Consider the following 27,996-nt stretch of genomic DNA (forward strand, 5'->3'; position numbering starts at 1 on the left):
GGGTATTATGATTTATAACTAATCATAAAGACTGTTTTGTCCACATCACTGGCTTTCTTTTATTTTCCTACCGAAAAGCCTGTCTGTCCTTTGTACTACACATTTTAATGATATATAATCCTATCAGTCACCCAGAGGAGGATGGGTTCCGTTTAGACTCTGGTTCCTCTGTTGTTTCTATCTTGTTATTAACGTACTTCCACATTTCTTTAAAGCAGCTTTGCAACATCTCACGCTAAATGCACCATGAATATAAAATTGATATATTGAATATAAAAGTGCAAAAGATCAACTATGTTCATTCATTGAGGCCAAATCAAAGATATTTGGGGTATTTTAAGATATATGCAAAAGTATCACAACCAACGATAACTTTCTAGTAAATGTATAACTGGGGGAAAGTTATGTGCCTCAAAGGATCTATTACATGTTTTGCACTTCAAAATTCCACATTTTTTGTAAGGCTTCACCTGTGACCATCATGTGAAAGTGTAACGTTATTTCATGTTATTTTAATTTAGTTTTAATTTTACCTAGCTGGCACACTAAATGGAAGTAAAACAGCTATTTACGTGTCGTAAACCTTGGAAAATAATTGGGGTTGAAACAGGCACTGTTATAGGTCTGTGATTTTGGAAAGGAGTAAGAAGGAAAAAAGTCATTAACTGATAACAGTAAAAACACACTAAAATGTTCCTGTATTACAGATATACATAAAAAGCACACAAACTACACAAAATCCTACAGGAAAAAGTTTAGATCCTAAAACAGAAAAGACACTGAACACACATGTAGGGTCAGGTTTATTTATTTATTCATTTATAATAAAGCACAGATATACCACGTAGAAGAATGTGTGTTTGTAGATTATAGGCGGTTTACCACCAGCTCTAGCAAGGCAGTGTTTTGCGCCGTCATCTCCATCAGCGGGCAGAGGAGCGACCCGACCAACAGCACAAAGCACTACCTCAGCCAGGACATGGTGCACATCTCTATCACTAAGCACCACCTCAGCAAGGACATGGTGCACATCTCCATCACTAAGCACCACCTAAGCCAGGACATGGTGCACATCTCCATCACCAAGCACCACCTCAGCAAGGACATGGTGCACATCTCCATTACAAAGCACCATCATGGTGCACATCTCCATCACCAAGCACCACCTCAGCCGGCACATAGTGCGGATCTCCATCACCAGCTTCACATGGCGCACATGGTCATTTTTACAATATGTATTTTCAAAGCATGAAAAAAATCAGAAATGCACTTTTTAAAATATTGTTCTTTAGCAGAAATGCGTTCAGAAATAATGAAAAATGAGTGACTCATTGGGTCAATCCCGACCACATCCTCAGTCAACCCGTATGGCGCCATTTGGGATTAATCCACACGGTAATCCACTGCTGTTCGTGGGGAAAATAGTACAACACGTGACACACTGAGAACTAATGCATTAAACCTAAAAATAGATTTGCATGCAATTTATAACTGTTAAATCAGTCAACCCTATATAAATCATCTAGCACGGTAAATAACCATTTATACTTACACAGAAAACATCCCCATATGTCAGATTTGCAAATAAATCACTGCAAACATGATGAAAAACCGGTACATACTGAATTACAGAAATGTGTGCACGTGGCTCGTGCGCCCTGATTTTCCCTGAACAGGAGCAACACAATAGAAAATAAAATACATTTATGCCTTAATTTGATTTGAATTTCTTTATGCATGATTAAAAAAATAGTATTAGATTTGAGTCTAGTGAAAAAAAATCCTGTCCGAATCCATGCCGCCTTCTGTAACCGAAACGAAAAGGACAAAATGCCACCGCGGCATAAAATTCGCGGGATCGTCAGGCAACCGGAAAGGGGCGGGGTCAAATCTGTGATTGGTGGAGCGCATATAGAGGGCTGGGCCAGGTCTGTGATTGGTGGAGCTAATATAGAGGGCTCGGCCAGGTCTGTGATTGGTGGAGCTCATATAAAGGGCTGGGCCAGGTCTGTGATTGGTGGAGCTCGTACATAGGGCAGGACAAAGAATGTCATTGGTGGATCCACTCTGTCGTTAGAGGACGTCAGTCACAATCAGTCAGTTTCTACCACTAGATGTCTGCATTGGGGCATTCTCAAAGAAATAATTTAAAGCGCACCACAAGAAATTTTAACTTCAAGGCAAAAATTATATTTCACAAATAATGAAATGGTGCAATTAATGCTACATTACGTGTGCAATTCAATGTTTAAAAATGTCTTAAAAGCATTCAGTCTCAGAATCAAATGCAAAAAAAAGTGATATGGTGCACTATAAAGTCACTCTCGTACAGTGTAGTGCACTTTTATAGAGAGCAGAAAGCCATTTGAGATTCAAGTGAACGCCTCTTTTGGAAACCTATAAATAAAATAGTATAAAACATAACCATTAAATAAAATCAAGTTTGCTAATACAGTTTTAGAATAAATCAAATTGTAGGAAATAGCAGTACTGACCATTAGCACATTAAAGCTTCGAACCCGTAAGGCTTAGATCACAGATGAGGGTCAGGAAACCGAAAAGGAACTAAAATCAGTCAAAATAATTTAAAAATACTTTACTTAGGAGCCAGTCAATAGAACTCCAGTAACCTATAGCACTCCTCACAAAGAAACAGTTATACAGCAAAAGAAATTGTTTACTGTTTGTGAGAATACACCAAAAAGACCTATAAAGAATATATAATTCTTTATATGATTACAGATGGTACTGCTTAAAAATAAATTGACTTGACTGTAATTAGGTCTAATTGCAGCTCTCTCATTACTGGTCTGAGCCAAAGTCGGACAATTTTCAGTGTATCTGAAAAAATGCATAGTGACTTAACACGTTATGTGCAAAGACAAAACAGCAGAAGACTTTACACAACTTTATTGAAGTTCTGTATATAAATACACATGCACATTTCAAATGTAAACCCAAGTAAACTCAATTTCAGCCAAACGCTGAAACCCCATTCGTCATGCAAGGATGTCAAGAGTGTTAGCTTTACAAAAGACTCCAAGCAATAGAACATCCTTTAACAGAACTAAATCCCAGTTATACTGCTGGACAATACATATTCTCTTTTCTTGTGGTCTTAAATACAATTTGTTTTGTAACGCTTACATATAAATAAATAAATTTATCAAATGTGCACTCACAGAGTGAATTCTTATATACATTATATATAAAGCCTATCTGTCTCATATAGTCTGATTATCCCCGTTCCCTATTACACAAAGAACTTACAGCAGTAGCCCCACTTTTTGTGTAGTTATTAGTAATCCCGGCAACCCCCCGCCCACCAATCCCCTAAGCTAAAATGAGGGAAAAAAATCTTTCCATAGAAGGCATCAATCCGAAGAAAAAAAAATTTCCATAGTCATATACATTCCGGCTGCCAATCTGAGAGAGCAGGCAAATTTCAGCAGTCACTTAGAGCATGGAGGTTCATGGTAAGGAGGGTATGTGATGAACAAGTGAACTTGCACCAATAGCTGCATTAACATTAGGTGCATATGTGTATGAGAAATGCAAACATATGTGCAAACAGGCAACAGTCTGAGATTAGATTTAAGGCGAGGTGATGGAGGCAAGAGACAAACCTATTGCATCACCAAAATGTTCATAATCTCATTAAAAAGCATCTACGGTGAAAAAGAATGAGACTTACTTCTGAAGCAATAGTAAAGCTATGGTTCTTAAACATCATGGTTTTAAGAAAGCCTTTGTTTTTGATGTGGTTTAAAGTCAGAGCCAGAAGACCCTTATTTGCCAGGCTTAGGTTACTCTAAAAACCCATAAGGAGGCATACAGCAGCAGCATTATTGACTAAAGTTTTTACTTTACATATCAGCGCTCTTCTGACATGAGTGAGATCACTTCTTGATAGATTTTCCATTGGTTTAAAGACATCTATCTGAGCAGCTGAAAGACTGGACACCAGAAAGCTATATTCTGCTTCTGCAGTATGTGTGGCACTAATACTAGCTCTAGAAACATAATGGAGTGTGCAACAATAACAGTCAATGAAATATTATCTTTAAAACCCAGAGGTTCCCTGTCCATCCCATGTTATATACAAGGCAAAATAAAGATAAAACCTTTAAATGAACAGCACACTACAATGAAGGAAACTGTAAGAGCAACATTGCTGACATTTAGACCTCTTATTAGCCAGTTCAGGCTTTCTTTGACCATCAGAGCTTTAGAGGCTTAGAATGAGCAGAGGCAGGGGAACCATGTGGAAAACTGAAAAAAAGAAATCACCCTGCTGTGTTAGAGGCTAAAATCACAAGGGCTCTTATCACCCAGTCCCTTCAGCTGTGGTACTCTCTAATCTTGTTGCTCTCGATATGGCTTCAGATGACAGACACCACCTTCCTGTGATGCCAGGTCTGTCCCACCTCAGTTGGTGTTCATGGAAATGTCATTTGGCTCCAGCTCTTCGTCCTGCTCATTGTCATTTAAGTCCTCCTCTTCGTCATCTTCATCACTCTGGCCATTGACCTCCTGTGTCAAGCTGCTCCCTTGTTCCTCAATGCCCTCACGATCGAGAGCAAAGTAGCCTGTTCCTTTTACCGTATCCTGACGCTGGTAGAATAGGACATATGCTGCTTTGGACTACACACAAACAAACACATTTTGGAAAATGGTTTAAACTGTTGTAGCTGTTCTCAAACAAGGTTCAAATGAACTGACTATAACTGTATAAAAGATCTCTCACCACAATCTGATCCTCACTGACTGGAGATACAATGCTGTCATCAAAGTTGTACCACTTGTCATCGTCCTTGTTTTTGGCATAGGCCGTATCTGGTAATTGTGTCAAAGTTATGTGATTCAATATGCACAGTAAGGAACCCAATGCTAGTGACATTGTGCGCGTTTGTGTTTGTACACTCACAGTGGCCTCCTCCCATTCCTCCATAGTGGTTAGATACAGCGATGAGGCTGTAGCAGCACGGCCCAGCATTGGGGTTGATCAGAAACTCAGACATATCTAGGTCTCTGAACAGAACAACAGAAGTGACCACAAATTATAGATCAATATTATACATAATATATACAAGTATGGTAAATCTAAGCATAATAAATCAAAGCCTACCGAAGGGGAAAGTCCACCAATGAGTCCAGCTTATCTCTCATGTAGCGGCTGTAAGAGAAGCGCTTCAGATGGACCACTAATACAGGAGGCAGGGACCAGAGGTCGAGCTTTTTTGTGGCCTGCTGATGCTGCTTACAACTAGGACAATACCTGGATCCACACACATAAAACCAGTTTTACCCACACATTAGTTAATAATGAATTTGTTTAAGCAATTAAACAACTGAATCAATAAAACATTTACACTCTTTGAACAGTTTATCAGTATCACCTCTTCATCTATACGATTCATGCACTTATCTAATAAGCCAATCATGTGGCAGCAGAGCAATACATAAAATTATGCGGTACAACAGTCTCTAAAGTTTTTTCAGTGAGGTGAAAAAGAAAAATCATCCAGTGGTCAGCAGTCCTGAGGACAGAAGTGAGATAACAGAGGAATGGAGAATGGCCATGCCAGTTTGAGATGACAGAAAGACTCCAATAACTCAGAAAAACACTCTGTGCAAATTGGGTGAGCAGAAAAACATCTCAGAATACACTACGTGTGCAGCCTGGAGGTAGATGGGGCACAGCAGCAGAAGACCATTGATTTGAAAAAATAAATATTAAAAAAAGTAAGATACAAAATATGTAGTTTCTGACACTGTATGCAATCTGTGGACAAAAAGTGCATTTTCTAGCAACAGCCATGCTGTATCAATTTATTCTTCACTGTGTATCTTCTATAATGAAAATCAGCGGAGTCTCGCCCTCAGTGTAAACTGAAATGTGAATATTCACTTAATATGGCCTCTAAGCTTCTGACCTGCTGCTGGTCTCATTCTCAGAATCTGGAGCCCAAAGTTTGAAAATGGAATTTGTACACTAGAAATGTACTGGCTAATGCGATAGCACATTATAGTTATTTTTGTTGTTGAACATGTATATATTTTTAAAATCTATCCATTATTCAAACTAGTCTTGACTGATCACTTACATTTGGAACAAATAGAATATTTTGTGCATGTTATTACAGGCAAAACTATTCCTTTCAGTATCTTATCAGAAAAAGTGAAAAAGACAGAGGACAGAAGCGAACACCAAAAAATTCAAGGAACAGAGTAATGTAAATTCATTGGGAAAATTGGGTATTCTCAGTCTCACCATGGGTCCTCTGCTCCTAACTTTTCTTTGGTAGTGAAGAGTTCTATGCAGTCCTTTAATTTATAGAAGGCCTTCTTTTGAGGTTTGTATTCCATGCTTTCGTGCTTATCAAAGTCCTGGGGCAAGAGAGGTGTGAACATGGGCATTATTAATATGAACAGAATGAAAAAAAATAATAATAATAAATCATTTACCTCCACTAAACTTTCATCAAAGTATTTTTTCTTCATCTCTGGTTCCCAGTCCAAGGAGAGATAGGATCTGTCTGTGAGGCAGGGGATAAAAAAAGAATCAGTCGCTGTGCCACTGATTTACAATTATAAAAATTATAGAGGAAGTACAGAATGGCAGATTAATGTTAGTCTGAGCATCATACCACTAAGACGAAAGTGTCCCTCATCAAATCGGATCTGCCGTGGTTCTTCTTTAATAAAACTCAAATCAGTCTTGCCCATATTGTTGAACTGGAATGTGAAAAGTCGCTTTTTGTGGCCTGTGAGCTGCTGGTCTTTGGTCGTGTTCTCTGGGCCCACCCCATTCTCCAAGTCGTTGTCCCCACCCACCGAATCTTCTGACTGGCTGTTGTCATTCTCTGATGGGAGTTCCTGATCCTGACTGGACTCATCATCCTGCTCATCAGTCTCCATTTCACCTGAAATCAGAGTCACTGCTCTGTAAGGTCCATTTTCTCACACCACTTACTCCAAACATATTTGCTCAGATAAATGTACATATGTAGTGTCTATTTCAACCTTTAGATACAAAAGACATTCACATTAAAATCTATTGTGTAAATACATTTGCATCCAGTTCTGAAATAATGTCCTGCAGTTTAGTGAAAAAAAAAATTTGTAGATTACAGTGTGTAGCTTGTAGAAGTCAGCCAACTCATATCACCTTAACCTCAGACACTATACAGGCCCTAGTTAGAGCATCTTTTGTATTCTTGTTCATCAACAAACATTAGGATCTTAAAGGTTGGATAAAAAAATTCCTGTTTTTAAATTTAAATAGAGTAAATTTGCTTCTATCTGTGCAAGAAGCTGGTAGGCATTTATAGGCACATTTATAGAAACATACCAGCAAATGTCTACGTAAGACAAGAGGGTTAAGTGGACAACCCAAAAACAGTTGTGTGGATCATAACACAGATCCATTTTAGCACTTTTTTAGACTATGTTATAAAAGCAAGTGTATGTAGATTTGAGCATGCATTTATTTCTTTCATTTTTTCCCCATTGCATGTTAACTATATTAGCTTCATTTTGCTGAAGAACAGAATTCTGTTTTTGCCAACCCATTAAATTTGTTTGACAAACCATTCACAATAATACATGTTTTGTTAGTAGTAGCAAACTCCTGAAAAAATAATTAATACAAAACTAATTTAAAGAATATCTGTATATCTAATAACCCCCACAGATAACATTTTTTGCTGTTACTATGAAGATTTATAAATATGGAGCTTTCTGTGCCTACTACTGTCCTAATGCTATGAAGGCCTTTTATTTACAATGACTTCAGTGAGGGTTTATGTTAAAACAATTTATAAGATATTTAGACAAAATGCAAACCTCTTTGCTCACAGAAAGCAGATATGAGTCAACAGAAATGTCTCTGTGTTTTTGAGGTGACTATGTTGTTATTTAAATCTACCCTGCAAATGGTTAACAATCAAGAAAATTCAGGGCCAAATTATTCATGTTAGCTCAATGGAACTTATCTTTAAAATTGGCATGAAAATAAAAATTTATTGCAATGTAAAAATGCACGTGTTAGCTTGTTTAAGTGTAAGGCAATTTGAGCACAGGATGAGTGTGCTTGGTAGCTTGAGCTTGATTGTAATTAAAGTGATGAAGATGCTTTCTGTGAACACAAGGGCATGAGAAAGGATGCACTCAAACAGCATGCTTACTGGGCGAGCCCTCCTCCAGAATACCGTTAGTGGCATTGCCATTGATGGCGTGCTGCTTGGACAAGTGCGTTTCGTCACAATCCTCTTCTCCCAGAGCGGAGCGCACAAAACGACTGCAAATGTGACACAGAGAAAAATTTTACCTGTGCTCTCAAGCTAACTTTTGGAAACATGACTACTGGCTGTGGAAAAGAGAGGGACAGGGGGAGATTATGGAAACAAATGGAGGAGAAGGGGCCATACCACAGACGGAGAAGTAGCATGTTGTATAACTTCTCCTCACTGAGAGTGCGTGGGATGGTTATGAGAAAGGGTAGACCAAACAGGGGCGTACTGCTATGGTTATAGCCAGACTGCTTATACTTCTCTCGCAGGTGCACAGGAATCACCACATGCTCGGTGTCCTCTAGCCGGTTTACTCCAACCTCGAACCTATACAGAGGTAACATGCAGTCATGACCAATTTCACACAACTAATACTAAACCTTTCACCAAATAACCAAGAACAATGTATTAACAAGGGTTTCTGAACTAGTGGCTTAAATTTAAAAGTGTCAAGAGAGTCACGTCAAGGAGCTTTTATTGTCATTTCAACCATATATAGCTGTTGCAGTACACGGTGAAATGGTGCCACACAAGGGTGCCACACAAAACAAAAACAGAGCTAAGGATTTAGTAAGTAGTCCTAGCCACATAAAGTGCAACTGTGCAACCTGGTGCAAACAGTGCAAGACAAGACAAACAAGGCAGTGTGGGACAAAAGACAGAGCAAACAAAAAAAACAATAAACAGAAGACAATAAACACAGTAAAAAAAAGACAGTAAACAGAAACAGTGCTGACCAGTGTAAATACTGTATGTTATATACAGTGTGGACCTGATATAAAGTGTGGACTTAATATAAAAATTTATATCTAAAACTAAAAAAGTGCATCTGTCATAAATCACACAAAACAACTTCAACAGCTCATGTATTTGGGAAGTGCTAACTCAGTGAATAAGACTTTGGACTAGAACCGCCAAGCTGCCACTGCTGGGTCTTTGAGCAAGGCCAATATCCTTATATAACTCAGTTGTATAAATGAGATGAAGGTCATCTGCCAAATGCAATGAATTTATTAGCCCTAATTGCTATAAAACAGCTGCACAAACAGCCACGAGGATAAGGTGCTTGGGGGGTGTGATATATCTGTGATAAAATGGTGGATTCTATCTGCTACTAAACTAGATTGTGGTACCTCTAAACAGTTTATTAGGAATATATACATCTGGGTGTGATGCTGAATGGCATTAAACTGCTTTAAGGAACTGAACTAAAGCAGTAGTTCAGGTTCAGTAGTTGTTTTCTGATAGCAACTAAAAGACCATGATGTGTGACTAAATGCTGGCACCTCAACTCGAAGATACCATAAATTAATTTCAACTGACATGTTTTTACTTAACCTTGCCTAGGATTTCTTCCTACAAAGACTGCAGTGTATAAAGAGCCAATTTAATAGATGGAGTCTAAAATTATGCCCAAAGATGATAAAACCTTACTAGCCAAACATGATATCCTCACAGACTAACCATTAGGCTTTAGGATTGGTGTTGTTGAATAACTATGTGCCACTACAAATTGGACCGAAGCCTGATTATTTTGCAATTCAAAAACTGAAATGTCAAAACGTCACCATGGTATTAATCGGGTCACCACACTAACACTGTTGCAGTCATTTTTTTCCAAAGCATTGTCATGATTGTTTTCATTTCTGGCTAGATCGCTGACCATACTTACACATAGATATCATCCCTTTCCATTATACTGCTCAGGTTCTCGTTAGTTGCAAAGATTCGATGGAACCGGTGGTTGTAGATATCTGTGACAATCATCTAAAGAGCAACAGCAAAGCAGAGCAAATAATCTGTCAGAAATTAATGTTTCCCCTAAAACCAAGACATTGTGAAACCGTAACTGTGTACCTTCTCCGCAGGCACTCCGGACAGTAGCGAAAGAGAAGCACAGAGGTCTGAGATGTAGCCAACTTTGGGTACTGTCAGCTTGTACTGTGAAATGCAAGAATAAAGAGCAGAAAATTCTAGTAGATATTAAAAGTCTCTCTTCCAAAGCCAGGTTGTTTAGGTTTTTACTAATGAAATAAAATGAAACATCTAAAGATGTACCAGCTCCAGGTTAGACTCTGTTTTATGAAGTATTCAGACATTCTAAGAGGAGATACCAACTCTGTGGTCTTTGAGGACAACAACCCTCATCAATACACAATTGTCAGACTGTATATTTATAAATCACACCCTTTACTGTCACCCAAATGAGGATGAGGTTCCCTTTTGAGTCTGGTTCCTCTCAAGGTTTCTTCCTCTTCCATCTAATGAAGTTTTTCCTTGCCTCAGTCACCTCAGGCTCTCATTGTGGATAAATACAAACACGTTTAAATATTTCTGTATTATATTAATCTTTGTATGATATTACATTTCTTGTATTAGGTTTCTTATGTTCTGTAAAGCTGCTTTGTGACAATGTCCATTGTTGAAAGTGCTATAACAATAAATTTGAATTGAACAACTCGAAGATCCCTAGTTAGCATAGTCTTGCTATAGGTACAGCACATTTATTTTGCTTCTCCGCCAATTAGTTTGGCTCAGTAATACCTCTGAACCCGGGACTATCCGTATCCTGTCAACGTGTTTGTTTCCGTTTACCATAATCCCACAACACCAATGAAAAATTTAATATTCTCTTGGTATTACTGAGTGGTGAAGGACAGAATTTGGGATTTGCCACACCCAGATGGTAAATTTTCCAAGGCTCACAGGTCAAGCTGTTGCAAATTACTATAAATAATTTTTTTAGCCAATCAATAGTTTGCTCTCTCTGTATCTGACTGAATGATCTGGTTAAATTTGTAGAGCTGAGCCAAGTGCCACCTTTTGGTGGAAAAACACCAATTGTTTACCTGTGTGTGTTTGGTGTGGGGGTCCAGCCACACCAAGTAGACTTCTATTGTCCGTTCCTTCTTCATAGGCAGAGGAAGTGTTAGGTAACAGAACGGATCAAAAGTCACAGAGATCTTTGAACACACCGGGCAGACCAATGTAGACTTAAAGAGACCGTGAAAAATATCCACGATGATGGAGTCATTCCTCTTGATATGGTTCTCCCAGGCCTCTTCAGCTACTACCTGAGAAGTGAGCACTTTTCAGTGATTCAGTGTAAGCAGTACTAATGTGTGCACAATAACTACAAGGTGCTAAACACAATAGTATAAAAACCATAACAGTTATTTGGCATATTAAATAATGCATCAAGGTCCTATATTGTAAAAGCATGTTAAAAAAAATCTGTTACAAGTACATAATTTAAGCACCATGTTTAGCAGTAATTGGCAATAAGTATAATCTGAATTACTTATATTTGAAGAAAAAAAAAGTACTTGTAATAAAAAAAAAAAGGAAAAAATTCAAGGTATGATAATAGTCACTAATTTAATGTATGATTTTACATTTACTGCATTCAGCAGACATTCTTATCTCATTCTTATCTCGTTTTATACAACTGAGCTACAGAGGGTTAAGGGCTTTGCTCGGGGGCCCAGCAGTGGCAATTTAGTGGCCCTGAGATTTGAACTCACAACCTTTCGATCAGTAGTCCAACACCTTAACCACTAAGCTACCAATAGTGCTAGTCATTAATTAAAGATGTTTAGGATTTGTATGTTAAAATTTGATTACTAAGCTGCTGCTGCCTTGACATTATTGACATAACAATTCACAGCACACTATTAGAAGTATTGGGTCAAAACTGACAGTACATGTGAATTCATTCATCATATGTGTGATACATCGTATGTCAAGCTACCGATCTCATCATGCCAAGCCACACACAAAACCCCACAGAGCAAATCAAGAGACAAAGAGGAAATACACTGTACATTCATGAATAATGAATCTGCATCTGTTCTTATTTATGTAGTTTTTAACCGTTATTATTGATTAATTACTGAATAATTTCTAATCTGTTCTGGAGAGAATATCCAACGGTGCACGCATGTGTTTGTCTTTGTCACATAATAAACAACTATTAAGTAATTAGATTATGCAAGTGTTTGTATTAAACTTAAATCAATTATGAGAAGAATTTATAACGCAGAAACCTGCAGACTTTGCAAGGTACCTTGTCTGGTCTACTATCAGCATCTTTGAGTTGGATGTAGGGCTTCTTCCTGATGCGATTCAAGTCTTCATGCAAGCCGTCAAGAAGGAAGGCTAGCAGTTCGTGGGAGTCCTGTTGCTGGTAGCCTGAGAATTGAGGGGCAAAGCGCCCTACTTGGGTCTAAACGCACAGACAGAACACCATTTAACAACCACAAAACCTTGAAACTTGTTATAAAATACAACCCTTGCTTCCTTTTACTGCCAACAATTATCTATAAAACAATTGTTTATTATAGCATTCTAAAAAATTACAGACAAAACCATGTGAGCCCTACTCTATCTTTTCCACACACAAAAAACCCTAATACAAAGATGCCATGGTCAATCTTTATGAAGTTACCACAATAAAAAAAATATAAAAATACAAACAAACTCAAGACATTATCATTTGTTTGTTCTGTTCTAAAATATTTGACACTTTACCTTGAAAGGTCTAGGAGTGACGTAGCTGTTTTTGCCAGACCAGAGCTGTTTGATGAGCTCAGCATAAGCTTTAGCGATCTCTCCTTTCATTCCTAAAGTGTTGTCCTCATTCAGCTCATCCTGATATTTGTCCTTCAGGAAGTACTCGGTGAGCGGGGGAATATTACTCAAACACTGCAAGACAAACAACGGACAAACAAAAAGATCTATATTGCAAAATTACAGCAAAAACTCACAAAAAATACATAAAGGGGACAAAGTATACACACACACACATACACACACACACACACACTGCCTGCTTTCCCCCAAAACAGACTGGTTCAAGTGTCATCACAACACTCAGCAATACAAAACATCAATGTTCATCCTGCAGGTCCCTGCAGTGCCACTTTTTGCTGAAACCACTAATTCATGCTTGCTGAGGAAACATTACAGTATCCCTAGTTTTTTCCATACTCTTTAAACACTGCAGTCCATCTTCTAGAACATTCTTTCATACTGTACTGTTTGATTTGCATGCACACCATCAGAAGGGAGACAGCTAAACTAACAGACTGCTAGTAATTTATAGATTCCCCTATTCACAAATTGTATAAAATCACTTTATTCCTTAAATATCAATTCTTAAAAGTTTGAAATGATCTTTGTGTAAACACACTCACTAATTTGAGTGTTTCTCCTCATTATGAAAACATTATTTTTCCTTAATTTGGTAATTCCATAATTCGTACTCTTAATACGTATCTTTCAACTAGATATGTGAACACAGAGTACCCTTAAAATTAACTTCAGGCACTTAATAATTCGACCTCGAGGACCACCGTGGTACCTTTAAATATTACTCAAAAAGCTAATCATAACTGCATATCTATATTCTCTACATTACATGCATCTCCCCTGGTTAAAAAAAAAAACATTGCTAAAAGCTATAAAAATGCATCTTGATGTCATAAGAGCAATGACAAAGAAAAAATGAAAAACAGGTACTGAGAAGGTAGTAAATGATTTCATGAGGTGACTGCATGACCTACCTGTGCAGCAGAGTTCATGAAGCAGGTATTGCCCAGGTTGGAGAGGCCACACAGGCCTGCTTTCTCACTGTGCCTACTCTGGTCCGAGTACTCGTAACTGCTATAGGGAGGGTAGGATGAAAGGCTGTAGCTAGAGTTTTTCACACTGCAGTGCAAGAAGTGCCAGGAAAGACAAAAAGACAGATGGGGGAATACAAGAAAAAAAAAATTAGAGGAAGCATGAATCCAAGTGCATGGTCCAAAAAGAAGCTGCATCACATCATAAATAAACCGCTGACTTGAGCTTCCTGTTCCCATAAACAAATATCCAAATCCTATTATTTTAAAAGCTTATCCATCTAAATGCCTGAACATCCTACAATCCAAACTGCCATCCAATGCACACAATAACATAAGCTCAAACATCAAATCTGGCATGCTCAGTGACTACAGTCTGCAGTCCAAGTCTCGTACGTCCTCCCCGCCAAGGCCCCAGTGAAAGCACATGGTTTTGCAGCAGACCTCTGGGTGCAGTGCACGCCTCGCTCCCATTGATCTGGCTGTGTGGTGTCCCCGCTCAGCACTCTCTCGAGCCTCTCCGGCCTCAGGCACCACCAGCAGCACAGGAGCATCTCCCCTCGGCCGCCATGCCCCCACAAACATGCACAGAGAGAGAGGGAGAGAAAGAGAGAGAGGGGGGAGGTGGAGGGAAAGAGGGGAAAGGGGAGGAGAGGAAGTAGACAGCAGCTCCCAGTTACTGCTGAAGCAGGGAAGCTCTGCAGGCCAGTAGTGTCATCCGAGCTTGTCCTGTCCCTCCCGCTCCAAACAGGAGAGATGGAGAAAGAGAGTGGAGAGGGAAGGGGGAGGAAGAGACCTGGGGGGGGGGTGATATTTATAGAACAGAAGCAGAAAGCTAGTAAGGCAGCTTCAGTAGCCGCCGGGATGATCAGCTAGAGGGGAGGGGGAGAATTAAAGAGAAAGAGAGAGAGAGAGAGAGAGAGAGAGAGAGAGAGAGAGAGAGAGAGAGAGAGAGAGAGAGAGACAGAGAGAGACAGAGAGAGAGAGAGAGAGAGAGAGAGAGAGAGAGAGAGAGAGAGAGACAGACAGAGAGAGAGAGAGAGAGAGACAGAGAGAGAGAGAGAGAGAGAGAGAGAGAGAGAGAGAGAGAGAGAGAAAGCACAAGAGAGGGAGAGAGACAGAGAGACAGAGAGAGAAGGTTGCGGTATGCTAAGCAATCCAGGTGCTAAGCACTCCGGATGAGACTATGAGACTTGGGACGGCACTCTTGTTGTGTGACTAAGCATTTCTGTGGAGTGCTACAATCCAATATAAAGAGAAGAGAAGCCTGTAATTGAGCACACTACCCCAAACACAGCACTGCAAAGAGCACAGAAAACAGTGTGAAGGTCATAAAGACTGCAGAGTTTACAGAGATAAAAAGCTCACAAAGACAGAATGATGGAGAGAGTCACTGGGGGGAAATGAGCAGTGGGCAAAGATAAAGAGCAAAGATGCAGAAAAGGGGGGGGGGGAACTATGACAAAGAAGACAAAAAGCACTGTTCTGTACGGTTCTGCATCACCACCAGATGCATGGTTAATTATTTATTAGATGCTACTTTAGCACAAACGTGCCATCTAAGACAGACACAACATCTGCAATTTTATTCTATACAATTACAGGCTGTAATATTCTGCCTACATAGTCACTGTTACAAGCAGATGAAGGAGAATCCAAACAATTAACACTTGCTATTTCCCCCCCACACACATACTGCAAATTCATCGGGCAAATGGGTTGTGAAAAGATGACCGTAAAGAGGAGGACGTGCTGAATATTTAACGCACATTTCAAACAGATTTGCTAAACAAGATGCTGCATAATGATGCTGTGCTGAGAAGGATACACATCAGAAGAGATGCATGCCGTGTCATCATTCAGTCCCTGTTCACTGTATATAATGCACTATTTGGAGCGTAGCCATTTTCACACTGTCTGAATTCTAAGTGGACAGATCAGACTCCCTACATACAGATGCACACGGAGGTCACACTGAAGTATCAAAAAACAAAGCAACTTCCTTCAGTTTGAAATTTACTGGTCAGAATGGATACTAGTGCAGTTTTCAGACACTACAGCTGTCAAAGTTCTGAGGTCTTGGACCACAGTTATCACAGTATTATGCTTTTTTTTTTTTTAATAAGGATGGTGAAGAACAAAACCAATGCAACTCTCTTTTACTGAAATACTATTTTTCCTCTCTCTGAATGATTTAATCATTTGGTGGATTGCTTTTGTCCAAAGCCTTGCTTTAGGACCCAACAGATGCAGCTAGGCAACACAAAACTTTCCCAACTTTAAATCAGCATTTAAAAAGCTTTAATCTCTGAGCCACCACAGGCACCAATAACACTAAAATCTACCGTACAGTCGACCGCTAATCCCTCTGTTTTGTGAATACAACATTGTTTCTTTGTGAGCTTTATTGTTTTTTATATGCATACTCTCTATTATGATAATGCAAACATAGAAAACATAGAAAGGTCATCTAAAAAACTAGGACGAATTATAATCGGCTCATGAGGGCAGAAATAAATTATTCACATTATTCATTGTCTACCTTTTCCAGCATCTGATTATTATTATTATAGCCAATGGGTAGTGTATAAAAGCAACATCGGTATGATATCTGGAAAACACTACCCACCCAAGTCTATGAAACGTGTAGCCTTGACCTGATTTATTGAAATTTTGTTGTACCTGGATCTGGGTCACATTATCTAAGCCTGGTATCAGCAAATATTTAGAAATCTATTAGACCAAAGCAAAAACAAACAAAAAAATCTAAATCTAAAACTATTATATAAAACAGCTAGTATGAGAGTACATTTATAAGTATAAGGTGTAGATTTATTGTGTACTTAGGGGATGCGTGACAATTTTCACTAATCAAACATGAATCTCATTTACAACAAAACACTGATTTAGCTCATCTGTATATTTTTGTTTATACTATAGTGAACCACAAACACAAAGGAGTGAACCTGTGCTTCACTTAACAGCCTTTACACAGACTACAAATTACATTTGCAGCTTTAAAGCTTCTTTTAAGTATCATATTACACTATATAAAACTATTACATACACATGAAGCCTGTGAGACAAAGAAAGGTAAAGTTGGTTATATTAGAGAGCATATATGGATTTACCCATCCTCGGCATTTTGTTAATTCATATATTCATATTTACCAACAGCTTAGTTAGTCGTGAGAAAAAAAAAGTCCAAATAAAGATATATGAAAACAAGGAGGTTCCTTTAAAATAAAAGAGGAAAGTGTCCTTGTGTACTCTTATACAGCACGCTGTTGAGTAGAGACTTCCATAGTTTCAAACCAACAACCTACATTTATAACTCCTAACTTGCTACTGTCCTAGCTGACAACACTATCCACTAGTTAATGTAGCCATGTAAAATGCTTAAACGGACAGCTAACCAGTTAACACTGGTGGATCCTTGAGCAAGAAGCCCACAACTGTTCAAGTGTATCCTGTTGTACATGTAGGGTTATTTAGTAAAAAGTTGACCCTTAATTTAAAGATAGTCACCTGGAACAAGTTGCTGAAATATCACATTTTTCAAAATGCATAAGTTGCTAATACATGGTAAAATTAGAAAAAACTAATCATTGTAAAGTCATGAATTTAAAACAGGAATACAATTAAAAACAATAAAATTGTTTTTACAGCAATCCTACAGATAGCATTCATACAGAAAAAGTGGTGATATATAATGTGGCCTTCTCAAATGCAGGCAAAATGGTGAAAAGCGGTGAAAAAGAGCACTTCAACTGTGTTTAGTTGTAGATATTGATGTTATCACTTCCTGAGGTTTGGTGTCAGCATGCAGTTTTTTAGAAGGGCAAACACACACAAACTAGTGAATTAGTGAACTAGTGGACACTACAAGCTAAATCTAAACCTGAGAACACTTAAGCACAGCTCAGAGGGTCGGTGTGTGTGCTGATTAAATATAATCCTCATTTCCAAAATCTGCTGATTCTTAAAATGTCATCATTTCTTTCTGTTGTCCAAGGTTATAGATGTACTTTAAAAACATAAGTACCTCACATACATGGTATGAATGAAATTCTTTTTAAAAAGGCTGCCAATGCAAATCAATCCTGAGATCCTGAGATACAAAAGCCACCCTTAAGCTCCAATTATGTCCAATTAAGTCCATACGAGATACCATACAAATAAAATTAAAGGTAGCATTTGAGGCAAAAGGTAAAGTACCATCTTTTTCGAAAGACAAATAAAAATAAAAATAAAAACACTTAGGTTGAGGGCAATTTTTTTAATTAGACCTTCTTTAATCTAGACCAACAACCGACAATAAAGGCTTCTTCTCTTTAAAAGTGGCTCATGTAATAAACACAATAAGAATAAGCATTTTTTATTTGATTTCACCAGTAGCGACAGAGCGACACAAAGACGTTAAAGAAAAAAGCTTGTAAGAGGAAAGACTGTCTCTGGATTGTGTTTGAGACTATAACATTTTCAGTTCCAACATTTAGCGTTCTTTCAATTCCAAGATGGCGCCACATGAGCGACAGCCAGTCATAGCAGCTCTGACTTCCTTTCTGCTTTTAGTTTTAAAAGCTTTTAGATTTAGTTTCTGGGCATGTTTTTTGTATTTTTATGCACTTTATCAAACCCTTATCCAACTAAACAACTAACGGGTCCAAGCTGGTAATCTTTGCAGTATGCCAATGTGCTCTTTTTTGGACTATTTGGAATTCCCTCAGGAGACCCCTTCAGTCACGGCTCCATTGTTTACACCGGGGATCAGCTGTTAGCTCTAAGTTGCGCCGGACTTCTCTACGGGCAGAAACCAGAGATTCCTTCAGAGATACAGAGAAGGGAAAGAGGCTGCAGAGCAGGACTGAGACACAGGGAGAGGAAAGTGAGGTATATACCATGTTAACCAATAGGATGAATGAGCTAACGGCGCTAACCCAGCTGCAGAGAGAATACCGGGAGTGCAGCCTTATGTTTTTTACTGAGACATGGATAAATGATCTCACATCGGTCTCACTGGTAAGTCTGGGTGGTTTTAAAAGTGTACGGGAAGACAGAAAAGTTGCGGCGAGCAGTAAGAAGAAATGAGGGGGCCTGGCGGTGTTATTAAACGAAAAGTGGTGCAACCTAGTGCACATCAGTGTTAAGGAACATCACTGCACCAAAGACATTGAGTTACTCGCTGTCAGCTGCATGTAAGTTATTACACAGTGTATTAACTCAGTTACAGAACCGGCACAGACAGTCTCTCCTTCTCATCTCTAGTGACTTTAACCATGCCTGACTATCTTCCACTCTTCTTTAATCTTGAATTTTGCATTATATTAATCGTTATATTATTCTTTATAGTAACCTTTTGTTCTATGTTTATGTCCTGTAAAGCTGCTTTGAGACAATGTCAATTGTAAAAAGCGCTATACAAATAAACTTGAATTGAATTGAATCTTCCTAAAATCACACAATCCATTCAATGCCATACCAGAGACAATAAAACACAAGACATAAACGCAAATGCAAAGGATGCATACAGCTCCTTTCCCCTACCCCTCTGGGCTGTTTAAATCACAACCTTGTCCGTCTGCTTCCTGAATACACACCAAGAGTGAAGAGAGAACCAATACAGAAAAATTCTGTGAAGATCTGCTCCCTGGAGGCCAGTGAGAGACTGGGAGACACACTGCAGCGCTCATGGACAGGACATTGATTGGCTTACCCACTGCATCACAGATTATATAAATATCTGTGTGGAGAATACTGTACCATCTAGAAGGGCACAGTGTTTCTCCAATACAAACCCTTGGTGACCCATGAGCTCAAAGACCTGCTAAACAAGAAGAAGAGGGCTTTTACTTCAGGAGAAGGTGAGGTATGAATTAGGGAAGATAAAAACAAGAAAGGTTGAAGTTCCAGATGGAATCAGCACCAGACTGCTCAGGGAAATGTGGGGTGGTCAGATACATTAATCTGAGCCTCAGCCCGGAGAAGGTCCCAGTCCTGTGGAAAATTTTCTGTGTGGATCCAGTAACAAAGACTGCAAACCCCAGGGAGCTGAACCACTTCAGACCTACTGCCTTAACCTCCCACCTGATGAAGACCATAGAGAGGATCATCCTTGGTCACCTCCACTCCTTAGTGAGCACAATGCACAACCCACTGCAGTTTCCATATTGGCCTGGCATCGATGTGGACGAAGCATTGATCCACCTGCTGCCCCAGGCACTGACTCAACTGGAGACCACCGGGAGCACTGTGAGAGTCCTATTCTTTGGCTGAAAGACTGCTGAACGGGAAGCTTGAGCGGTCGGGGGTGGATTATCACCTGGCTGCATAACAGTATGTAAGGTTGCGTGACTGTGTGTTTGAGGTGGTAATCTGCTGCCCTGGGGCTACCCAGGGCACGGTGCTCTCCCTGTTCCTTTCCACCTGCCACCTACAAATGTTCTCAGATGATACAGCCATAGTTGGATGTGTAACTGATGGGAATGACTAAGAATAAAGAGATGTCATCAAAGACTTTCTTGAACGATGTGAGTGTAACTACCTGCACTTGAACACCAGTAAGACAAAGGAGATGGTAATTGACTACCAAAGAAGAACACCGTTCCACATGCCAGTGACTATCCAAGGCTTGGACATGGAGTTGATGGATAAGTTCAAGTACCTAGGTGTCCACTTAAACAATAGATTGGTCTGGCTGGATAACACTGATGGCTCTGTACAAGAAGGGCCAGAGTCACATTCACCTGCTGAGGAGACGAGTGTCCTTCAGAGTGTGCAGGAGTAATTTTTAAATTACCTTATCTTCTACCACTCTTGCAGTCTTTTCCTACAGACTTGTAAAGTTTGTGAATGAGAGTGAAAAAAAAGCAGCTGTATATTAATTACAGATTTATACTCCATGGTAAAACTCAACAAATGTCTTTCTTTGACTATTTAGAGAGACTATGTATATATTTGTGAATTTCCCTCTGGGGTTAATAAAGTGATATATCTGATATCAAAGAACCAGAGGAAAGCCAGGCTGATCTTGGGAGCTCTTATATCCAAGTGTCACTAGTAGGCTACAGCAATTCAGTGTGACTGCCTTAACTTCCACATACTGTATCTTCATATGGATTAAGCAGTGATACACTGCAGAGAAACCAGCACATACACAGACACTCCAAACTGGCCAAAAGAACACACACAAGCTCTGTCCCAATACTCCAAAATGTTCCCATCCTCCTTTCCCTTGTGCACTCCAGCAAAACAGCTAAAAAATAATGAAGACATCAGCCTTACTATAAAGCGTTTGCTAAAATTTTGCTGCCGATGCAGAAAACTGTCATCACTGAACGGCGGAGGATGAGGGAAAGGAGGTTATTTGGCGTGCTTAGCTGGTTCTGAAGTGCACAAACACACACAAACCCATGCGGTCTTTGGGTATGTTGTCGACTATTAGACCCACCCTCCCATAAACCCCTCCCACTAAACCACGCCCAATTTGGCGCTTACTTCCTGCTGCTGAAGCTGCTGTTATGATTGTTTGTGAGAGATGAAGGGGAGATCTTTGGTAAAGCAGAGAGATTTGAAGCACCAGATGACCTTCAAAAGATAAAGAATATCATGAGTTAGAAGAAATTAAAGCAAAGCCTTTACAGCTGTTCTTCTTTTTGTATGTATATAATGAAATGAGTTATGGAAGCAACTTAAGCAAAGTATAAACAGAGCGTAGCAGTTATGCACAACATGACAAACAGTAAGAAGGAAAGAGATGGAGAAAAAAATGGGTAGCAGAAGCTGTACATGATCATGGGGCTGTAAGATGGCTTTTGAGGTTCTTATAATCATGGAACGGTAATACACTAGAAACGTATGATTTCATGGTATAGTTCCTGTATTAGTATTTAGATTCCGCTAAATAAACACCCACACAGAAGATGAGAGAGACAAACATGTTGATTTGGGATGATTAAAAAAATGTTTTTTTTTTTAAAAAAAAATAAATAAATAAATCGCTTACTTTGGCGTAGTGGAACCTCGAGGCCAAGTTCCGTCCTCATTCTTCTGCTCTATAACAAGAACCTGCAAAGAAAGTCACACATAATTCAGCTGAAGTTTTGAAGGTTTTGAAATTATCTTCGATACACAAATACTTGTGATCTGCTTAAGGCATTTTCCCCTTAATTCAGGGCTTGCAGCCTGTAACATAAAACACAGATAAAATGTTCTAATCCAGTCCAACAGATAACTGAAACATTTTCAATAAAAACAGACTTGTGGCTTGTCACAAGGTTACCTAAAATTGACTTTTACACACTTTCATAAATGTTGAGCTACAGAATCTAGACATCTTTCTGGACCAACTTTAGATGAACAGCTAGGACACACACCCCTGCTGCTTACAGTCACTGTCCTTTACATAACCAGCTGTCCTTTTACCAGTCATTTCAGAAACATCGGAAAACACTATTGTGGACCTTTTATAATGTGTTAAATGTAGGACTGACTACAGCAACACTAACGTGAAACGCAAAGGGTAAAGGTGACATAAAAACTAAAGGTAGCTCATCAAAAAGCATCAGAAACATTACAGTGCATGCTTTTAGATAATAATGAATAACACAGCAGTGTGACAAAGCTGAAGGGCATTAACATCATAAAGTTGATTATTTTCTTATAATAATATAAGTGCTGCATTCCTTTTTTTAACAGCATTTTGCCAAAACATAAAAGTGTAAAAAAAAGATAGAATATTTATAGTTACACCTGAGCTGTAAACAGCCGCTCCCTCACATCTCTCATAAAGTTCGAAAAAATACTGTGCTTGATACAGAGAAACTGAAAAGATAAAAAAAAGTTAAGAAAAAAAAAGGTGGACTCACCCACCCTTTATACAGCTTTAGACTTGACTAAACATCTACTCAAAGAAATAAAATATTTTTTAATAACATTTTTTTTTTTTGTCAAGTAGAGGATGTAGGCCATAAAAGTCCCTACGAATAACGGTTATATAAATTAAAATGATGTGCAACACCGCTAGCTGAAAGAGTGACATGTCTCAGCAATACAGAAATTATTCTCAGTCACTTTAAGACACCACAATCTCCATCGTGAACAATGCAATGTTTGGTTAGTACTGTAGGTTTCATTGCTCTGTACCCAGGAAAAAAAGATGCATCATTTGTGCTACTAGTGCATCATTTTTATTTTCAATTTCTTTTATATTTTTCATACCTGCCCCTGGTAAAGTCCAGCATCCTGAATAGTGCTGTCCGGTTTGTTCAAAGGCTCAAAGGTGTTACTCATATATTTGTTCCACAACCTTGTCTCCTTTTCATCAGGAATGCTGAACAGTTTGCGCATCTCCTTTTCGATAGCGTCTGTGAGGGACAAGTCTCATATTATGCATCTGTGAATTCAGGCATGCTATGTAGTGTGTCTAGACAAAGTTGTTGAAAATTCAAAGTAATCTTTATACACTGGAGAGAGATTCTGACTTCTATCACTGTTTTCATATTAATGATGATAATATTAACCTCCACGACTTTAACACTGTTCGGATTTTATGAAATCATTTTCAACCTTGAGTCCCATTAATTCAGTTTTAAACTACAATGTGGAAAGCATTCATGAACAGTCTGAGCCTTTGTAATTTCATTTTTACAGGTAATTTAGAACAGTTTGGGTGGGGGGTGTTCCCTCTGAACACAAATCGCTATCTGAGCTAAAGAAAGAGAGATTCAGCAAAATGCCACCCATTAGCTTGGATGACATTAACTATGGGTGTTGGGTTTAAGTCAGCAAATCACAAAAACTTACCTATTGTGTCCGCTTTACTAAAGCGTCTAGTGATGACATTGTCCATGTTGCTGTCTTCACATAGCTTTAGCTCAGTAAGGTAGACCTCCACTTTGCAGTGCTTCACAAACATCCCCTGCTCAACCACCTACAGAGAGCAGAACCAAGATGTCAACAGGGAAATGAACAAATTGTTTGGAAATTAGATATTAATGGCCAACTATAGAAATTGTTTTGAAATAAGGAAGTGCAATAAAAAAAAACAGTATACATGTAGTCACTGCTCTAGAACAAGACCTGTACTGAAACACAAAAATGAGAGACGCTTAATTTAGCAACCATGCACAGAGACAGCTGAAGAGTCCCCTACTATTTATTTCACACCACTCCTCCACAAGTGAAGCAACAAGCTATAAGGATAAACTGTCACTTGTTCTTGGTTTGCATTTGCCATTATCAACACAGTCAATGTATATACATTAACCCCATGACTCCTACCACTCTCAACTGAGCAAAATGATTTGACTTGACTCATGTCTGCAATACTAGCTCTAGCACACCTTCACTCACTCCCTGTCTCTCTCCCTCTCTGACCTCAGCCAGCATTCCTCCTCTTTCCAAATGAGGACACACAAACGCAGGTGCCTTGAATTAGCCTCTAGGCTACATCAAGCACCAGCCAAAACGCTAAATCCAATCGGCCCTCCGTGTACAACTAGAAGCCACCAAAAGTGAGGAAAAAAGAATGAACCTCTTGCATGTTGTGCCCAGCAGATCGCTCCATGTAACATTGCAGTCATCCAGAGTCCCTCTTAAAATAGAAACGCACAGGCTATTTGATACCCCTGTGACATACATGGCTAAAAGGGGAGGAACAATCGAGGCTAAAGAGAAACTCCAGAAACAGCCATGATGCCATGACTGGGTACGTTTAAATAATCAACATGGCCATCTATTATACTAAAATACAGAATAAGGAAGTACAATTTGTGGAAGTAATGTAGAAGGACAGAAATGCGTGTTATGACGTGACTTATTGTAAAGTCAAAAACATATTTTGGTAATAAATAAAATGAGCATGTGAGCAACTGCTAGATGTAGCTCTTAATACTTTAAAACTGAGGTGAATGGAAATGGCTCTGTGGAGAACTATATCAACAACACAATCTCACCAGCCTTCACTCAACATCACACAAACATCCTCATTAAACACGCCCAAAGCAATAGTAAAGCATACAGAGCTTTTCCTCCACACATTAATAAAACATATGTGTACGCCTGCACAGATAAAAACGTACCTTTCGCGCAATTGGTTCCTGGCCCTCAGTCAGCCCATACCAACTCACTAACTTATTCCAGCCCTCAGTAGGCACAAGAATGTAGTCCAACTCATCAATAAGGTGCTCTTTAATGTCAAGAACGTCCCCATCTAAAACAGTACAAGACAGAGACAGGCGTTGGTCAAATGTGTGGCTAACAGTGTATACTTTAATGAAATACTTAGTTGCATAAGAGTAATGTGATTGATATATGATTATACAGCATACATCATTTTATTATTAACATATGCAAACTCATTTGTGGCACAACATCAACGTTCTCAATGTAAACATAAAAACAAGCAGCTCTTTTCCAGGAAATCAGAATCTTGGGCTGACCTTTAAGGAGACCCGAGTTGTCCACTGGTCCAGGGTAGACATTCTGATCTCCCATCTGGTACTTATCCCAACTGTCAAAGCCCACATATTTCTTCCACTGCTTAAACCAGTGACTGTCTATTAAGTACCTGTTTAAAAAAAAACAAAAAAAGTTACATTTATATAGTTAAATCCCTACATGAAGGAAAAAGTAAAGTGAAATACATGATAATATATTTCATTGTAATATCCATAAAAACAAGCAAAGAAGATTATAGTTTATTCTTATCTGTATAGCAAATACCAAATGCTGTAATTCTACACACTTTAACCACTCGGTAAAACATACATGTAGATGCATTCAGTAAACACATGACCTAAAGCAGCTCAGTACATTACATAAGAATTAGATTCAGAATCAGTTTTATTGGCCAAGTGTGTTGATGTTGACACACAAAAGGAATCTTTGTAACTAAAAATGTCTACAGACATGAATAACTATACAAAGACAAAACTATACAAGACAAGTTCTATACAAGACAAGACAATCAGACGATGAGATACAACATAGACAGTACATATATGACTAATCAGTTATTCCATAAAGTGTGAGAAGTGCATGGTAGTGCAAATAACAATATTGTGCAATATTATGCTTTTTGTGTGTAACATGTACGGATGACGTGATGACTGACGGTTCAGTTCTACGTGTAGATTGTCACACGGTGCAATCAGATACAATCTGTCTATGAGGACAGCCATTTCTAAAAAGGCTTTTATGATAATTGAGATCTCTGATATATGAGCTCTTAATATAATATCCATCAAAGCGACTGATATTAGACAGATCAATATGATACTTGAGTTAATCTGAGCTGTTGCTGCAATTCTACAGTTACAGTGCAGCTTCAAGTCCATAAAACATATGAAGACGCAGTCAGCCAGCACCATCATCCGTCCCAGTCCTGAAGCAGCTCATCAGCACACACGTCAACATGTCGGTCTGCTTTAACACATCATACAGCTTTAGTTAAAGTGGTGATGAATCAGGGGTGTCAGAGCAGCCAAACTTCACAGCTGAAATCTTCCTTAATTTAAAGTCACGGTCCCTGTATACGAGTGTTTTAGGTCAGGACAAGGTGGTTCATGTGAAAGATTCTGATGGCAGGTGCCAATCTCTCGTCTCCACCCTGGCTGGTCATGACAGACGTAGCTAACGTTAGCACAGTTAGCTAATTTGGCAACTGGCTACAAGCTATAACGCCTTTTAGGCACAGAGTTTAATGAGTTTAGTAGGTATTTTTTTAAACAAACAGCAACACTAATCTTGTTCGGTTAGTGGGAGTTAATTAAACCTTACAAGCAGGAAAACAAACACTTTCACTGTTTGTGTTAACGAACGCTCAGGCCGGCTAAGCTAACAGCACCGTTAGCTAGCTAGCTGTCAACACGAGACGTTCTGCTGATTTATCCGCTAATGTCGCGCTTGTCATCACATGACTCGGGCTGCCGAAGCCTACAGAACTCCCAGGGAAGCGTGTTGTTAAATTCTCACCAAGTGTCTCCTTTCCGGAGCTGAGTTTTGAGCAGCGTAGCGACGTCTCCTCTCTGAGTATCCAGATCAGCTACTCCTCCCTCCGCCATCTTTCCGTACACCCTTGCCCCACTGCATCATGGGAAAGGAGGAGCGTCACAGTCTTACGTCAACGTGAACGAAGACACCCATTTCTATGGAATAAAAACACTGTCAATAATAATCCTACGTAATTCACAGTTAATGTTTTTTGTGGAGTTGGATCCCAAAATTTACCGCCACGACAGTTTACAGATACGAGATTTTGTGTGTTTGTTTATGGCATAAAAACACTGTCGATAATAATCGTACGTAATTCAAAGCATTGTGTGTAAATTTTAATTTAGTTGTGCGTAATTTAAAACTATTGTACGTAATTATGTTTTTTTGTGGAGTTGGATCCCAAAATTTACCGCCACGACAGTTTACAGATACGAGATTTTGTGTGTTTGTTCAAATACAACTCCAAAATGTACGACTATGACAGTTTACACACACAACGCTTGTTTTTACAACACCTCTTTTTCACACACGAAAACGGTCTGCGAAACAACTGTCAAAAATACGTCATCACGTTCACAGGCATTACTATCCGAGGGAAGATGAATCGATTCCACGAAGTGTGCATGCGCCCCGCCCTCTTCTAAACCACTCATAGAAACCACTGGTGCCGAAATGGCGGGTTAGTTATCACTAATTACAGAGAGAATTTTGTGCTAACACTTTAAAATAATGTTTTTTATTTTATTTCTTGACTTTTACAAGGCATTTGATACTGTTGAACATACTTTTTTATTTGAAATCTTAGAGTTTTTAGGTTTTGGGAGTAATTTTTGTAAAATAATTAAGATGTTTTATACTGACATATAGTTCTGTATCCCTGAATCCTAGTATAACTCCTAGGTTTGAAGTGCTCTGCAGTATTAGGCAGGGATGCCTGATTTCTCCCAAACTGTTTATTCTAGCCACTCAATCACTTATATTACTCATTAATCATAACGCCGATTTGCATGGGATCTAAAGGAATTTAAAATAGTCAATTTGCAGACGACACAGCAATCCTTTTAAAGAATAAATTCATGGTTGAT

At 38.9% G+C, this 27,996-nt stretch overlaps 1 protein-coding gene and 1 long non-coding RNA gene across 7 annotated transcripts; both read right to left on the reverse strand.

The window, feature by feature from the left end:
* Positions 1-790: 790 nt before the first annotated feature.
* On the reverse strand, positions 791-2,462 carry LOC113645741. The gene is made up of 2 exons (XR_003441290.2): positions 1,553-2,462; positions 791-1,406 (listed from the first exon to the last, which is right to left on the reverse strand). It is a non-coding gene; the product is annotated as an uncharacterized LOC113645741 (long non-coding RNA).
* Positions 2,463-2,895: 433 nt separating this feature from the next.
* On the reverse strand, positions 2,896-27,168 carry LOC113645632 (ubiquitin carboxyl-terminal hydrolase 15-like). Of its 6 annotated transcripts, XM_027151345.2 has the most exons (23): positions 26,891-27,168; positions 25,357-25,484; positions 24,997-25,127; positions 23,720-23,846; positions 23,135-23,280; positions 22,667-22,738; positions 21,921-21,982; positions 21,413-21,502; positions 13,859-14,003; positions 12,825-12,998; positions 12,361-12,519; positions 11,144-11,368; positions 10,152-10,235; positions 9,967-10,061; positions 8,433-8,621; positions 8,190-8,302; positions 6,651-6,926; positions 6,469-6,539; positions 6,275-6,390; positions 5,129-5,278; positions 4,928-5,031; positions 4,748-4,836; positions 2,896-4,644 (listed from the first exon to the last, which is right to left on the reverse strand). In XM_027151345.2, exons 1-23 carry the CDS (start codon positions 26,977-26,979, stop codon positions 4,429-4,431), a joined length of 3,051 nt encoding a protein of 1,016 aa, XP_027007146.1. In that variant the 5' UTR covers positions 26,980-27,168; the 3' UTR covers positions 2,896-4,428. The 6 variants fall into 6 exon arrangements, with proteins under 6 accessions (XP_027007146.1, XP_047660315.1, XP_047660316.1 ...); XM_047804359.1 differs by lacking the exon at positions 22,667-22,738 and having other exon boundaries at positions 26,891-27,167; XM_047804360.1 differs by lacking the exon at positions 21,413-21,502 and having other exon boundaries at positions 26,891-27,167.
* Positions 27,169-27,996: the final 828 nt, after the last annotated feature.

Source organism: Tachysurus fulvidraco, chromosome 19 (genome assembly GCF_022655615.1).
Source record: "Tachysurus fulvidraco isolate hzauxx_2018 chromosome 19, HZAU_PFXX_2.0, whole genome shotgun sequence".
NCBI lineage: Eukaryota > Metazoa > Chordata > Actinopteri > Siluriformes > Bagridae > Tachysurus > Tachysurus fulvidraco.